Source organism: Octopus sinensis, linkage group LG30 (genome assembly GCF_006345805.1).
Source record: "Octopus sinensis linkage group LG30, ASM634580v1, whole genome shotgun sequence".
In the NCBI taxonomy this organism is placed as follows: domain Eukaryota; kingdom Metazoa; phylum Mollusca; class Cephalopoda; order Octopoda; family Octopodidae; genus Octopus; species Octopus sinensis.
Window position 1 is genome coordinate 10,885,111 of NC_043026.1, and position 17,961 is coordinate 10,903,071.

At 41.2% G+C, this 17,961-nt stretch overlaps 1 protein-coding gene across 2 annotated transcripts in view; it reads left to right on the forward strand.

Annotated features, from left to right (window-relative positions):
- The window catches only part of LOC115226524 (histone deacetylase 2), a 38,676-nt gene extending 26,113 nt beyond the window's left edge, over positions 1–12,563 (forward strand). The window contains exons 6-14 of one of the 2 annotated variants that reach the window (XM_029797524.2): positions 771–912; positions 3,188–3,280; positions 4,237–4,345; positions 5,211–5,351; positions 6,876–6,984; positions 8,090–8,148; positions 8,933–9,004; positions 10,223–10,357; positions 12,052–12,563. In XM_029797524.2, the coding sequence (XP_029653384.1) occupies positions 771–912; positions 3,188–3,280; positions 4,237–4,345; positions 5,211–5,351; positions 6,876–6,984; positions 8,090–8,148; positions 8,933–9,004; positions 10,223–10,357; positions 12,052–12,128 (937 nt within the window). In that variant the 3' untranslated portion in view covers positions 12,129–12,563. The remainder of the gene's footprint in view (positions 1–770; positions 913–3,187; positions 3,281–4,236; positions 4,346–5,210; positions 5,352–6,875; positions 6,985–8,089; positions 8,149–8,932; positions 9,005–10,222; positions 10,358–12,051) is intronic. The other variant, XM_029797525.2, reaches the window with a different exon arrangement.
- Positions 12,564–17,961: the final 5,398 nt, after the last annotated feature.

Sequence of the window (17,961 nt, forward strand, 5' to 3'; positions counted from 1 at the left end):
GTCATAGCCTAATGACTGAAACAAATAAAAGAATCATCATCATTTAGCATCCGCTTTCCATGCTGGCATGGGTTGGATGGTTCGACCGGGGATCTGGGAAGCCAGAAGGCTGCACCAGGCCCAGTCTGATCTGGCAATGTTTCTACGGCTGGATGCCCTTCCTAACGCCAACCACTCCGTGAGTGTAGTGGGTGCTTTTTACGTGCCACCGGCACAGGAGTCAGATGGGGTTGGCAAACGGCCACAGTCGGATGGTGCTTTTTACATGCCACCAACACGGGGACCAGACGAGGCTGGCAACGGCCACGATTGGATGGTGCTTTTTACGGGCCACTGGCACTGTTACGTGCCACATACTTATAATCAGGAGTGTAGCTTGGGTGGGGAAGCAGTGCACTTGCCCTGGGTGCCACTTTGAGGGGGATACAATTTTGGCCAAAAATTTAAAAAAATTTTTTCATCCATACCACTCAACATTTTTCTATGTGAGTTTCCATGCCACCAGACTTTTTTTTCTTTCTGTGCGAGTTTCCACACTCTGACATTTTTTCTGTGAGTTTCCACACTCCGACATTTTTTCTGTGAGTTTCCACTTTTTGGTGAGTTGGGGGTGCAAGTTTGACACTTGCCCCGGGCGCCATCTATTTTAGCTACACCCCTGCTTGTACTACAGTATTGTTGTCCTCTAGGTGTCACCAGAGTTTTGTGTGATTCAGTATCTGTGTTGTTGTTGCTACTATATTGATGTTGTTGTTGTTGTTATGTTGCAGGTATCACCAGAGAGTTCTGTATGCTGATATTGACATTCATCATGGCGACGGTGTTGAAGAGGCTTTTTACACCACAGACAGAGTGATGACTGTGTCTTTCCATAAATATGGAGAGTACTTCCCTGGAACTGGAGACCTCCGCGTATGTTGTCCTAGCAATGCCTTGCTTTCCTTATCATCATCATCGTTTAATGTCCGTTTTCCGCCCTAGCACGGGTTGGACGGTTCGACCGGGGTCTGGGAAGCCAAGTGGCTGCACCAGGCTCCAGTCTGATCTGGCAGTGTTTCTACAACTGGATGCCCTTCCTAACGCCAACCACTCCACGAGTGTAGTGGATGCTTTTTACGTGCCACCGCCACAGGTGCCAGGGGAGTCTGGCAGCGGCCCCGATCAGTTGGTGCTTTTTACATGCCACCGGCACAGAAGCCAGTCGAGGTGGCGCTGGCATCTCTTGTTTATTTAAGGTGGTGAGCTGGCTGAACAGTTAGCATGCCGGACGAAATGCCTAGTGGAATTTTGTCTATCTTTACATTCTGAGTTCAAATTCTGCTGTGGTCAGCTTTACCTTTCATCCTTTCAAGGTTGATAAAATAATAAGTACCAGTTGATCACTGGGATTGGTGTAGTTGACTTTTCCCCTCCACCAGTATTGCAGGTCATATGCCAAAATTTGAAACCACCATTTCATGTTTAAGGCAGTAAGCTGGCTGAATTGTTAGCATGCTGGACGAAATACTGGGTGGTATTTCGTCTGTCTTTATATTTTGAGTTCAAATTCTGCTGTGGTCAACTTTGCTTTTCATCCTTTCGAAGTTGATAAAAATAAGTAGCAGTCAAGTTCTGGGGGTGGAATCAGTGTAATTTACTATCCCCGCACTCCAAATTCCAGGCCTTGTACCTACAGCAGAAAGGATTATTTTGTTGAATGGTGACCATATAGAGATACAAGATTCTCTCACGCATAAGGTATTTTCAAGTTCTAGACAAATATAAATAAATGGAATTGTCATGTTAGGAATATCTTTAGCCTTTTAGCATTTAAACTGGCCGTATCAGGCCCATATATTCCGCATGTTTTACAATCAGATTGACCAAATTCGGCCCCTCACACTTACCATAAAATGTCATTCAAAAAAATATACTTATTACATCATTGAAATCTGGATCTCTTTGGCTGCACCTGTGAAAATTTTAAAATTTGGTGTATTGATGTAATTTTCCATCTTGTATCTGAGGAGCTTATTCACTTTTTCTGGAAAAATTAAAAAAAGTTAGAGAGGCTTAAAGTTTGATCATTTTTCCCCAGTCAGAAAACAGAGTTTAGAAGCTGTCATTTTGTGTGTGTGACTCCATGTGTTGTCAACTGTAAAGATATGAAATACTGGCAGAATTCTGCTTTAATCACGCCATATAACCCCTTGTAACGTTTCTATTCTTTAGAATTTTCAGAACATTTGTGCAATTCTGTATTCTACACACAAGAATTCATACAATTATGCACCCCCATCTCCAAAATAATTGTGTGTGATTTAAGGCCCATTAGCTGTATTTTTAGTGCATCTCATGACTACCTCATACTGAATGTGTTTTAAAAACTTAATAAGCAACAAAAAGAACATGAGGGTAAGCAGATTGATAACAGCTTGGCTTGTTACTATGGAAACAAGCACCTATGTCTGTGGCTTTCAATTGACTAAAATTACCCAACATCTGCAAACTTCAAAAGCTATTAACTCTTTATTTATTGATTTATGGCGAAAATGAATTTCATGTCACTGATTACTTTACAAAACTACATCAATAGCTCAAATATGAAATCAATTGGAACAAAAATTGAAGCAGTTGAAAAGTGGCAGCCAAAAGATCCGAAATTCAGAAGCATTGAGATAATGCAGGATTAATTCAAACCAGTTTGACATGAGCGCTCAGAGTGCAAACCTCCGTCAAGGCAACAACACCAACATCCTCTCAACAATTAGCCAGAAATGATTTTTAAAATAAGAACGCTAAAAGTGAACCCAACTGCTCTCAAGAATCGAGTAAAAAAAAAAACAGGAAAAATAATCCAGAATTCTTGTCCGGTACCGGATCAATCCCAAAATCTAATCAGTTCATGGCAGTCATGAGGTGAAACAACCCTGAAAGTTTCATCCGAATCTATCCAGCGGTTCTTGAGATATCTTGTCCCTGGACAAATAAGCAAACACGATTGAAATCAATACCTCCGCCTTCGTTAAAGCGGAGCTAATAAACAAGCATTATGCTCAACAGAATAATCTGATTGCTAAGGTGTTAATCCTAATCCTGTGTTGATTCCAATCTGACTCCTATGCCCACCTCCAACTAATTCTGGAGTGTCCAATGTGTCTGTGTCTTGTGTCTAATGGTCATATGCCTGTCTGTTTGTCTCTTGCAGGACATTGGTGCTGGTAAAGGTAAATATTATGCAGTGAACTTCCCACTTCGAGATGGTATCGATGATGAGTCATACGAATCTATTTTTAAACCTGTAAGTACCCCTTTTTCTTTCAACTGATTCATTTCCTATCATTACCCCCTGCCCACAATGTTTAACCCTTATAGATTTACACTGGCCATATTTAATCCAAATATTCTACCTGTTTTGTGTTTGAACCGGCTAGATCATGTAAGCATCAAACATTGATGTTAAATTATGAATTGTGTGTGTGCGCATATTTTTATGTAGAGGCAATTATGCTGATAAACAAATTAGATTAAATACAATATAGTTTGGGCATAAATCACAAAATTTGTATCTATGTATAGATGAAAAACAAGAGAAAGCAAAAGCTGGAGACTTTCAAACGATGAATATTTAAGTGCAAATATATAGATATTTATATTAATAGATTCCTCTTACTCAGTCATCATCATCATTGTTCGACTGTGGTCGAGACAATGGAATTTACTATGCTACGCCAGACTTCACGGTCCATCATAGCATTACGGAGGTCCTGTTGCTGGATGCCTGTATCTCTGGAGATTACATCAGGGTAGGAGAGTATGCGCTCTCTGGTATCGCGAGTAGATGGCTTCCAGAGGAGAAGAGTAGAAATTGCCTCGTTTTCAGCTCTACAACAATGTCCAGCAAACTGGACTCTCCTACCTTTCACAAGAGATGATACAGGTGGTAGTTTCCCATATATTTGTATTTTGGTTGGATGGCGCTTCCGCGAGAGATTTTGAGCTCTCATAAGGAGGCGAGTGTAAGTTCCATCCAACCGCCTCTCAAGCTTCTTTGATAACATCCAGGTTTCTGAGCCATATTGTAGAATTGGTTCGACTGTGGCTTTGAAGATTTTAAGTTTGAAATCTCTACTTAGATTTGATGAAGAAAGGTGTTATGCATGGAGGAAAGGTGTTATAAGTCCGACAGCTGTTTCTGGAGGCTTTTATGTATGTATATTGCATATAAAGTGATGAGTTCTGTTTGTATTATTTCAGGTTATCAATAAAGTAATGGAGATGTACCAACCAAGTGCCATTGTGTTGCAATGTGGGGCAGATTCTTTGTCAGGAGATCGTCTGGGTTGTTTCAATCTCACCTTAAAAGGTAAGCAGTTTGGAATAGCCTTATGAAGGTGGAGGGGCACAAAATCTATGAGGTGTAGGTCTGATAATGCCTGACAGAGATTGACACTTCTGGACAAAGACTGAAAAGTGTATGTGTGGGTGTTTCTTAAGGCTTGTGGGCCTGTGGTTAAAGTATGGAACATAGGATCATGAAGTTTATGAGTTCATTTCCTAGACAGGGCAGTGTGTTGCAACCTTGTAATTTTGAAAACGAATGAAGTATTTAGTAAAATATTTTTGTCATTAATCTGGTGTTTGTAACATAAATTGTTGAATTTTGATGGAAAGTTTGAAGGATGCTCTCGGTTGAGTTAGTATCAAATTATATGTATTTGTGTTGTATATGTAAATTCTGAACCCGTGTGCATGGTTGTTGAGTGGTGGCATGTTACAAGGTGTCATATCTGTGGATTCCATATAGTGTTTGTAGAAAGCTGTGATTCTTATCTGGGGTTGGTCTGGACACTTTGGCTTCCATACAAGATTTTGTCGTTGAAAATTATCTGCAATAAATTGGTTAAACTTTTACAATACACAAAATATTATAACAATTTTTAATTACAAAAATATAAATAGTATATTTTTGAACATTTAATTTTTTTTTATCATCAGGGTCCACCTGAGTGAAATAGGAATCAAAGGGGTCCATAGATTAAAAATGGTTTGAGAATCACTGGTAGAAAGGATGAATGTGTGTGTGTCTATAGATATATGAAGGTGTTCCTGTGTGCATAATGTGTATAGTGTCGGTCTCATTGGTAGCTAATCACACACAGCCATGTCTCAACTGTTTCTCTTCTCTCTTTCTCTCATCTCTTTCATTATTTTCTCCTCTATTTTCCCAGGTCATGGTAAATGCGTGGAATTTATGAAGCAGTGGAATTTACCGTTGTTAATGTTGGGTGGTGGTGGCTACACCATCCGGAACGTTGCTCGGTGTTGGACTCATGAGACTTCTATTGCACTTAACTGTGAAATTGCCAATGGTAAACAGGCTTTCCTTGTCATTATCATTACTTATTACTTTTAATTGTTAACACACCTGTAATAATTAATAGTAGTGGGAGCGATGGGAATTCCATGGTGTATGTCAGCATATTTGAATATCTACTTCCACTTCTGCCGATGTATGTATCTGTCTATTTACATATTGCTGCTAAGGATTTAAAGCTGATAACTGGAGGGGGTGGGGAGAGACAAAAAAAAAGTAAAAATGAATAATAATGGTGGCCCAGCATGGCCACAGCATTTGGTCTGGAACCTGTAAATATTCTTCATGTTAATTCAATTAATGTTGGGAAGAAAGAAAATAATTTACCTGACAATGTACTATATGTATCTATCTCTTTCTCTCTTGCACACAGTTACCATGCAGTTCCCTCAAAATCCCTAATTCTACCAGTGGCATGAACATGTTACCCACTGCATGTACCCTTGGTGGGTCATTCTAAACTTCACAAAGCTGCCACATTGCACACTACTGGTGGTACATTTTTTTAATTTGAGAAAATATCTTATTCTGTAGCTTTTGACATGGTTTCAAGGATATTTAACCCTTCAGCTTTCAAACTGGCCATATTCAGCCCAGAATGTTCTACCTGTTTTATGTTCAAACTGACCCGATCTAGCCTCTCATGCCTACTGGACAATGTCATTCAAATCATAACCAGTTGCATCATTAAAATCTCAAAGCTTAGAAATAATACATGATAAATTCAAAACAAAGTGAATAACAAAGCATTACATTTGATAGATTAATAATAATAATAATAATAATCGTCATTTAATGTCCACCTTCCATGCTGGCATGGGTTGGATGATTTAACGGGAGCCTACATCAGACTTATGTGCCTGATTTGGCAGGGTTTTTATAGCTGGATGCTGTTCCTAACACCAACTACCCAACAGTGTGGACAGTGCTTTTTAAGTGACACCAGCATAGGCGAGGTCAGTTTTGGCATGGTTTTGCAACTGGATGCCCCTCCTAATGCCAACCACTTTACAGCAAATCCATCCATAATAATGCAGGTAGTTTTGTGAAACGAATAGAAGTGTGATAAACATCTTCTCATATATCAGGAAATTACATCTACATTATTATGGATACATTCATTTTCATCTTCTCTGAGAATAAAATCTCTCCTCATATCTCCGGAAATTACACCTGCATTATTATGGATGGATTTACCTTTTCTGTGAAGCTAACAAACTATTTTAAAAACCTTTTATAAAACTGTGCATCATTAGAGAACTTTTGAAGTCTGCTTACAATCTAACTTTGCTTTTCAGAGAACTCTCTTCGATACTTCATGAGTGTAGCCTCACCCACTAGGATGTTTGGAAAACTCGTATGTGTTTTGGCTGATGAATACGGGACACTTGTATTTACTGCAATATTTGCAGCTTTTAATAAAGCTGTTCTTTATATGAAACAATTGCACTGAACAGCTAATCCATTCTTGTTGCTTTTTTCTTGCATATATATATCTATATTTGTTTCTCTTTCACAGAGTTACCATACAATGATTATTTTGAGTATTATGGCCCTGATTTCAAACTCCATATCAGCCCTTCCAATATGGCCAACCAGAATACAGCTGAGTATCTGGAGAAGATAAAGTAAGTTTTCTCTTTCTATCTCTCTCTTTCACACACACACACACACACACACACAAAACACAAAACACATCTGTGTGTATATGTTTTACCTCTCCTTGTTTTGTCATTGCTTAATGTTGTAAAATATTTATTTCCAATATTCTGTGTGAACCTGTCTGGCCATGGGAAAACGGGAGGGTTGGTGACAGGAAGGGCATCCAGCTGTAGAAAATATGCCTTAGTGAATCCCAGCCAAGCTATGGTTGCATGTAGAAGTGGATTTTTAAATGATGATGATAAATTCAAGTGAAAACATTATCATCATTTAACATCTGCTTTCTATACTGCCATGGTTTGGATGGTTTGAACAGGAGCTGGCTGGATAGAAAACTGCACCAGGCTCCAGTGTTTGTTTTAGCATGGTTTTTACAGCTGGATGTCTTTCCAAATGCCCAGCCACCCTGCAAAGTGACCTCAATGCTATTTATGTGGCACCAGCACAGGCGAGATCATTTGCCCTTCCAAATGCCAACCACTTCACAGTGTGAACTGGATGCTTTATAAGTGGTACCAGCACTGGCAGGGTCACCAAGTAACTTTGCAAGAACAAAGAACCTTTGAGAGGGGAGGGGACATTAGGGGCAGGTGATGAAAGGTTAGTGTGAAAGACAGAAGCAGGCAAAGGAGAAATATGGTTACTCGTCAGAGAAGGAGATATCAAGAATGATGCTAAGGGAAGTAACTGGGAGTGAGCAATGATTTAAATATTGCAAATAGACAAATACCTATTTCTTTACTACCCACAAGGGGCTAAACACAGAGAGGAGAAGCAAGGATAGACAAATGGATTAAGTCGATCATATCGACCCCAGTGCGTAACTGGTACTTATTTAATCGACCCTGAAAGGATGAAAGGCAAAGTCGACCTCGGCGGAATTTGAACTCAGAACGTAGCGGCAGACGAAATACCGCTAATCATTTTGCCCGGCGTGCTAACGTTTCTGCCAGCTCACCGCCTAGACAAATACCAGCAAGTCAAATTGTGTGGGTGTAATGTGTATGTTGTCTTTGATGATATCCTCAAAGTGTTAATATTTTATATTTTCTCCTGTCTTTCTAACTTCAGATCACGCTTATATGAAAACTTGAGAATGCTCCCCCATGCCCCTGGAGTCCAAATGCAAGGTAAGACAGACCAATGCAATAATGACATGATAACAGTGTTCTTTGTTGTGATTGGGCACCACAGTACTTGAGGGTGTTTCTATATGAGTGAAGGTGTAACTGGCGCAAAATGGCTATAAAAAAGACAACCAAGAGTTTAGTGGGTGCCGTTTGTCAAGTATTTATATGAGGGAGTGCTGAAATGTTCCTGGCTTTGGTTAAAAGAAAATACAAGAGGATCAGTTAATTACAATTGTATGCAACATATTCCCCTCTCAGATTCACAAACTTATAATAATAATAATAATAATAATAATAATAATAATAATAAAAACATTATGTTCAGTGCTCAGGTGTAGTTTCGGCGGATTTCAGAAAGCATGAGAGCCTTAAAGGATGCAGTGTCATGGCAGTCAACAACTGACGCAGCGGTCCTTCAGTTTTTCTGAGCCCTGTAAAAGAGCCTGGAGGTTTGTGCTTCCAACCAGGCTTTTCACGACACCCTTAAAGTCAGGGACTTTTCAACACCCCTTTGTGTGTGTGTGTGTCTGTGTTTTGTGCCTTTGTGTCTTGACATTGCACGAAAGTTGTAAATGAGCGTCACTGTTATACAAGCAGTGTCATTCATCTCCAATATTCCGCCTGGCGTCCAACCTTAGAAAATCTGCTTCACTAAACTTGTTTGACTGATGATGCAAGCATGGAAAGCAAAAGACAAAAAATTATGATAGATTTATTTATATATATATATATATATTTACTTATTTATGTATGTTTGTGTGTATGTTTTTTTTCTGTTATTCAGCAATTCCAGATGATGCTGTTAACGAAGACAGTGATGATGAAGACAAAGAAAATCCTGATGAGAGAATTTCTAGTGAGTATCTTTTTCCACTCCCCACCTTTCCACCCCCCCGCTTTACTTCCTCCACCCTTTGCAGTGTTTTTATATTTTCTTCCCCACCCTCACCTAGCCATTCCTCTCTTTCTCTAACAACATTCTTCCTCTTCATGTTTTTACATCGTTTCCATTTACTTGCCCCCCCCACCGCCCCTGGAGTGGGATGAAAGGAAGGTGAAGTGGTGATGAGGTCAGATGCAAGAAGCTAAATGAAATGGGATTGAGATGACTTTATGTATGTTGTGTTGCAGACCTTTATTTTATTTTTTTTTTTTTTACTACCCACAAGGGGCTAACCACAGAGAGGACAAACAAGGACAGACAAACGGATTAAGTCGATTATATCGACCCCAGTGCGTAACGGGTACTTATTTAATTGACCCCGAAAGGATGAAAGGCAAAGTTGACCTCGGCGGAATTTGAACTCAGAACGTAGTGGCAGACGAAATACCTATTTCTTTACTACCCACAAGGGGCTAAACAGAGAGGACAAACAAGGACAAACGGATTAAGTTGATTATATCGACCCCAGTGCATAACTGGTACTTATTTAATTGACCCCGAAAGGATGAAAGGCAAAGTCGACCTCGGCGGAATTTGAACTCAGAACGTAGTGGCAGACGAAATACCGCTAAGCATTTCGCCCGACGTGCTAACGTTTCTGCCAGCTCGCCGCCTTACCTGTGTTGCAGACCTGTCAAACCCACAATAGGATTGGACAAATGAAACGATGCTCTCGAATGTAACCAAAGGATTCTTTTGCTCAGTTATCGGCTATCGCTATTAGAGGGTGTTGATTGGCTGAGTTGATAAGAGATGGGGGACTGAGCAAGTTTTGTGGTTTAACCCTTTTGTGTTCGCATTATTCTGCCAAAATTAATGCCAAAATTCTTTATCCACACTGTTTTGAACTAATCATACATTATCTTGTAGCTTTGAGATTTTGATGAGGTAGCTGTTAATTTTTAAAACGATATTGTAGGGTTGGTGTGAGAGACCAGATCTGGCCAGTTTGAACATAAAACAGGCAGAATACTTTTGGCTGGATATGGTCGGTTTAAATGCTAAAGGGTCAAGGCTGAAATATTTGATGTTGGTTCCTTTTTTTTTTTTTTTTTTTTTTTTTTTAGTTTGGTCGTTGTGTTTCATGTTTCTAATGTCTTCTTTCTCTTCTTTCTGTCCCACCATAAATAGTAAGGGCAAGTGACAAGAGGATCGTGAGGGACGAAGAATTATCTGACAGCGAAGATGAAGGTGAAGGAAGACGCGACCGAATGAACTACAAGCCAAAAGCAAAGCGTCCTCGTACGGATGAAGAGAGGAAAGAAGGTAAATATTGTTGTGGGCTGCAGTGTGTGTTTGTGTGTGTGTCCGAGGGCATACGGAAAAGTTCCTGGCTTTAGGCAAAGGAAAATACAGAAAGGATCAGTTAATAATGATTTTATTCATCATGTGGCACACCCGTGCCGGTGGCACATAAAAAGCGGCATCCGATCGTGGCCGTTTGCCAGCCTCGTCTGGCCCCGTGGCGGTGGCACGTAAAAAGCACCATCCGATTGTGGCCGTTTGCCAGCCTCGTCTGGCCCCGTGGCGGTGGCACGTAGAAAGCACCATCCGATCGTGGCCGTTTGCCAGCCTCGTCTGGCCCTGTGGCGGTGGCATATAAAAAGCACCATCCGATTGTGGCCGTTTGCCAGCCTCGTCTGGCCCCGTGGCGGTGGCACGTAGAAATCACCATCTGTTCGTGGCCGTTGCCAGCCTCGTCTGGCCTCCATGCCAGTGGCACGTAAAACGCACCATCCGATCGTGGCCGTTTGCCAGCCTCGTCTGGCACCTGTGCGGGTGGCACGTAAAAAGCACCCACTACACTCACGGAGTGGTTGGCGTTAGGAAGGGCATCCAGCCGTAGAAACACTGCCAGATCAGACTGGGCCTGATGAAGCCTTCTGGCTTCACAGACCCCAGTTGAACCATCCAACCCATGCTAGCATGGAAAACGGACGCTAAACGATGATGATGATTTCCCTCTTCAGATTTGCACACTTATTGCAGTGGTCCTTTTTTTTTCCTAAGCCCCGTAAAAGAACTTGGAAGGTTGGGCCTCCTGCTAGGCCTTTCACAACACTCTAAAAACCCAGGATCTTTTCAATTTCCCTTCATATATACATCTGGGAAATTGAAAGAAACCTACTTGATGTTGGTTCATTTGTTTTTTAGTTTGGTCATTGTTTCATGTTTGTGTATATTGTTCAGTGTGTGGAGGCACATGGCTTAGTTGTTGAGGTATTTGGCTCCCGATCGTAAGGGAGCAAGTTGTGTCCTTGAGCAAGATACTCTACTCCATGTTACTTCAGCTCTCTCTGCTGGCAGAAATGAGTAAGCCCTGTATTTTAAAGGGCCAGCCTTGTCACGTTCTTTGTCGCACTGAATCTCCTTCAAGAACTATGTTAAGGGTACACGTGTCTGTGGAATACTCAGGCACTTGCACTATAATTGACCCGACCCCTTGTCATAACTGACGGAGAGCCAGGTTGTTGTTGTTGTGATTGTATTACTCTTTTACTTGTTTCAGTCATTTGACTGCGGCCATGCTGGAGCACTGCCTTTAGTCGAGCAACTCGACCCCAGGACTTATTCTTTTTTAAGCCCAGTACTTATTCTATCGGTCTCTTTTGCCGAACCGCTAAGTGACGGGGATGTAAACACACCAGCATCGGTTGTCAAGCAATGCTCGGGGGACAGACACAAACACACCAATACATACATACATATATATATATATATATACATATATATGACGGGCTTCTTTCAGTTTCCGCCTACCAAATCCACTCACAAGGCTTTGGTCGGCCCAAGGCTATAGTAGAAGACACTTGCCCAAGATGCCACGCAGTGGGACTGAACCCGGAACCATGTGGTTGGTAAGCAAGCTACTTACCACACAGCCACTCTTGCGTATTATTTATTTCTTTTGATGCATTTCCATTTTAATGGTTTTTTTTTTTTTTTTTCCTTCTTTGTAGCAGATATGGACCTAAGTAAAGCAGAAGGGATGTCCATGGATGGAAGGGACAGTGATGCTGGACGGATGGAGCACTGAAGACACGCCTAGGCGGGCAAACGGATGTGCTATTTATCCACAACCACCACCACCACCATCTCATCATCACCACCACCACTACCACCATCATTGACTACACCGCCACCACCATTGTCATCACTACTACCACAACCGCCGCCGCCACCACCACGTCACGCACTCTACTTTCCCTTTCCCTCCATGGCTCTGGGCTGTTGCTGTCATCTGCCAATGAAGCCCTATTCTCTCTCTCTCCCCCCTCTCCCCACCCCCCAGATACTTACCGTGTTACTCTTCAGAGGCACATTTCTGTTCATCTCCCTTGCCCCCCCCACGTATGTACACACACAGATACATATAGAAAAGCATATAAACACATAGATACACATACACATATATACACACACACACATATGTGTATACATACATAAGCGAGTATAGAAATACACACACACATACGCACACACATACTGAAATATAGATGCTGGATACCTCTGATTCACCTATCATTTGATGCTGGAGACATTTCTGCCCACCACTATCTAGGACATCACCATTAGCAAACCTCACATCTGCACCCATAAGAACAGCATTCAGAGTAATAATAATGATAATGATATGGAAAGAGGAATATTCACTTAGTCTTTCCTCTTTCTCCCTTTATTTTGTTTTACCATCTAATGGAAGATAAAGTGTGTGTGTGTATATGTGTGCATGTGTGTGAGGGCTGATCAAATAGTATTGGGAGTATAGGCAGGTGGCGAGCTGGCAGAATCGTTAGCACGCCGGGCGAAAATGCTTAGCGATATTTCGTCTGCCGCTACGTTCTGAGTTCAAATTCCGACGAAATCGACTTTGCCTTTCATCCTTTTCGGGGTCGATAAATTAAGTATCAGTTACGCACTGGGGTCGATCTAATCAACTTAATCCCTTTGTCTGTCCTTGTTTGTCCCCTCTATGTTTAGCCCCTTATGGGCAATAAAGAAATAGGTATTTCGTCTGCCGGTAATGTTCTGAGTTCAAATATTGCCGAGGTCGACTTTGCCTTTCATCCTTTCGGGGTCGATAAATTAAGTACCAGTTACGCACTGGGGTCGATCTAATCGACTTAATCCCTTTGTCTGTCCTTGTTTGTCCCCTCTATGTTTAGCCCCTTGTGGGCAATGAAGAAATAGGTATTTCGTCTGCCGGTAACGTTCTGAGTTCATATATCGCCGAGGTCGACTTTGCCTTTCATCCTTTCGGGGTCGATAAATTAAGTACCAGTTACGCACTGGGGTCGATCTAATCGACTTAATCCCTTTGTCTGTCCTTGTTTGTCCCCTCTATGTTTAGCCCCTTGTGGGCAATAAAGAAATAAGACTTAATATCTATGTCTGTCCTTGTTTGTCCCCTCTATGTTTAGCCCCTTGTGGGCAATAAAGAAATAAGTATAGGGAGTGATGCTGTAAAAAGAGACCGACAACACATATCAATTTGGCATTTAGTCTTCTTCCAATTTTTCCCCTTTTGGAACCACGCACCTTATTATCCAGCATCGTTTCCATTGATGGAAGCATTCCTGAAATTCCTTTTTTTTTTTTTTTAAGGGGATAAAGAGCATCTGCCTCATCGCATTCCTTTCAAGTAGAATTTGATTTTTAGAAAGAGGGAAAAGTCGTAAGAGGTGAGATCCGGGGAATACGGTGGTTGTTAGTTAGACCCGGAGAATGTTGTGCTTGGCTCAAAAACCTGCTGCGCAAACTGCGCTGAAAGGGCAGGTGTGTTGTCATGGTGGAATTGTACTGACTGGACATATGCAATTCTATCCGATGACCACACCCTCTACACACTTTACTTCTAAGCATTGCTATAAACAACAGGAGTGAGTGAGAATGCTCAACATGGCCTGAGGTCAGTCTGTGCCAAGAGGCTTCACCCTCTGTACTTCGGCTCTATTACCATAGCAACAGTTCTGATATTTTTTGATCAGGCCTTTGTGTGTGTGTGTGTGTGTGTGTGTGTAATTGTTTTTATGGCAAGTTATACTTTAAAATAATTTTGCATTAGCATAAGGATTACTAACAACTTTTCAGTGGAGCACATTATTATTAACTTTCACACAAGGAGAAGGTTGATAGTGACTTCGAAGTTCTGGCTTGTTCTCTTTCATCAAAATGCAAAGGGGAGCGAGCTGAAAGTTCAAAGTCACTGTCAGTCATGCCTCTCTCTCACTCACACACACACACACACACACACACACAAGCACACGCACACACAGATACTCATATATTCATATACATTATGTAACTGTATATAGCCACACACACACGTTTGTAAATCCATATAAACATACACACATGCATACATTTGAGTACATATCCACGTGTATTCATAGTGTGTGTATAGGCACACAAATGCATTTATAAACATGCATATAAACACATGTATAGGCAAACTTAAACGCTTGTACCTATGTGCATGCCTATATATATATATGTGTCTGTGCATGTGTATGTATATATATATTATATATGTATATATTATGTATGTATGTATCTGTGTAGATATATATGTTTATTTGTGTATATTTTCATATGTAATGTGCCTGTAGCTGTGACCAGATATATAAAATGTGCACACACATACACACATGTATTTTGTACATGTATGTATATGTGTATTTAGATTGATATGTGTGGGTGTGTGAATATATATTATATGAACCTGTATATATATTTGTGTGTGTGCATATGTCTAGATTTTTATATGTATGTACACACAATCACATACATACATCTTTTTATACTGATATTCTTCAAGTGTATGTGTGTGTGTATATATACATATAAGCATACGTACACACATGCATGCACGCACACACACCACCTTCTGCATACAGTTAAATGTGTGTATACATGCATACATACATATTTCCTCATATGCACACACGTGCACACATACCATCACATATGTATATATTGTAGAATTTGTCCAATTTTCCAAACACTTGTCACAAATTCCTTTCACTCTAACGACTGGAACTGGAACTCTGGATCAATTATAATTCTATCCATCATTAACTTTATTCTATTTTTAATTGAAATATCTTCACAATTCCACTCTCCTCACCCCACACCCTTCTCTCTCTCTCTCTCTCTCTCCAGTCTATCCTCCACCCCTTCTCTTTAAAAACAATTGCCCTGCCCAGTCCCCCACTTGCTCTTCTCCCCTCCATATTTTTTCTCTCTGCAAAAAAAACAAAAAAAAACAAAACAAAATAAAATAAAATATTTGTAGACATTTTTGTTTGAATTTTATTGAATTTTGTTTTCTTTTCCTATTTTTATGAGTGTGTGAGAGGTGAGGGAATGGTTGTAGGGGCTTTGGTTGATCAATCAGTGAGGGTGGATGGGCAAGGTGGGAAGGTTCAGTCTTGCATGTAAAAAGCACCATTCGAACATAGCTGATGCCAGTGCCGCCTGAGTGGCTCCTGTGCCGGTGGCATGTAAAATGCACCCACTACTCTCTCAGAGTGGTTGGCATTAGGAAGGACATCCAGTTGTAGAAACCTTACCAAATCAGATTGGAGTCTGGTACAGCTTCCCAGCCTGCCACTTCTCAGTTAAACCGTCCAACCCATGCTAGCATGGAAAGTGGACGTTAAAAGACAATGATATATATCTATATATATAAAACTGTAGTTGTGTGAGTGTCTGTCTCCTACGATTTAGATTCCTAACTACTCCCACATTTTGCGGTGCAGTTTAACCAAAACCGGGTATCTTATAGTCGTGATTCATATCGAGCCTGTCTGGCTATTAGCGTGCGTCTACGATGAGTCTACGATTTTAAAAATAATTTAACATCATTTTTTATTCCATTTTAATGCATAATTATTCGTGTGTCGATGGCGGCGGAGTTGGCGTCCATGGTCACACCTGCACCTGTTTGCTTCTCCCCCTTCTTCCCTCCCTCGTGAAGCTGTGGGGAAGGGAGTGTAAGGAAATCAACGTCGTAAAGCGTTGTCAAGGAGACCAGCGTTCTTTTAGAACAACAACTTCATGGCTTGAAGACACCAAAACAGAAATGGCTAAGAAAGCCCGAATTGGCATCTATAAGGGAAGTAACTCTCTAAAAATGCTTATATAGTTATTTCCCTTACAAACCCGAGCAACGCTGGGCAATACTGCGATACTGCTAGTATATATATATACGAGCAAAACAACGTCCCTCCCCGTCCAATGGACTGTGCTGAGTTGTCAAACATTTAAACCAAATTTTCTCAAAACTACTTGTCTGACTGTCCCATAGGCCTCCCCTTTAAGAAACACTGATTCAACCTAGATTTGAGACACCAGCAAAAAAAAAATAAAGATACGACTTTTTTCTATTCCAAGAAAAACGATTTTACAAATACATGTTCCCACGGCTTTATTGATCGCATTCTCACTTGGAATCGATTTTTTTTTTTTTTTTTCAAGACTTATACACGCCCTGATACCGTCGGTATCTACATATCAAATTTGAGTGCAGTCAGATGGAGGATGCCCGAGATCCTAGATGACACACGCACACAGACAGACAACGGATTTAATATAATATATATATACACACATGGTTCCGGGTTTAGTCCCACTGTGTGGTATCTTGGGCAAGTGTCTTCTACTATAGCCTCGGGCCGACCAAAGCCTTGTGAGTGGATTTGGTAGACGGAAACTGAAAGAAGCTCGTTGTATATATATATATATATATATATGTGTGTGTGTGTGTCTGTGTTTGTCCCACCTCACCATCGCTTGACAACCGATGCTGGTGTGTTTACATCCCTGTCACTTAGCCGTTCGGCAAAAAGAGACCGATAGAATAAGTACTGGGTTTACAAAAAGAATAAGTCCTGGGGTCGAGTTGCTCGACTAAAGGCGGTGCTCCAGCATGGCCGCAGTCAAATGACTGAAACAAGTAAAATAGTAAGAGTATTGGAGTTGACAATCAAGACTGTGATGCATGAGGACATTCTGTACAAGTAGCATCATCATCATCATCAGCATGTACAGAGGAAATGCCAAACCATGCCTGCAAAGACTCAAGAAAACCGTTTGGTTCATGCCAAGCGGTTAAGAAGGTTAAAAAACCTTGCGAAGATGGCGCGCTTTGGTTTTCCGCTGATGAGAAGAACTTTGACCAAGATCAGAACTCTAATGGGAAGGAACTGATGATTATGTGCAGACCCTTCAGAGTGAGATGCACAGCAAGTCTCCACCAACTGTAATGGTTTTTAGAAATGGTAACAATGAAGGTCATGTTATGTCACCTTGGGGTTTACAAAGTCTTGGAATTAATACTAATGGATACGTTAAGGTGACAAAGACAATTATTAAGCCCTGGATGGATGGAGTATGTAGTGGAAGGGCATACTTGCTTCAAAAAGTCTATGACCTTCTCACAAAGTCTTCATAAACCAGGAATCAATATCAGACAATCTTTACAATCATGTAACATCGAAGTTTTGGTCTCCCAAATTGCCAGATTTAAATCTCAGGGACTTCTACAAGCTAGGGAATTGTTGGGCTTTGATTAGGAGACTCGACTGGCTTCTGTGCCGGTGGCACATAAAAAGCACCATCCGAACATGGCCGATGCCAGTGCCGCCTTGGCTGGCTTCCGTGTCGGTGGCACTTTAAAAGCACCAACCGATCATGGCCGATGCCAGTCTCCCCTGGCACCTGTGCAGGTGGCACGTAAAAAGCACCCACTACACTCGCGGAGTGGTTGGCGTTAGGAAGGGCATCCAGCTGTAGAAACATTGCCAGATCAGACTGGAGCCTGGTGCAGCCCCTGGCTTCCCAGACCCTGGTCGAACCGTCCAACCCGT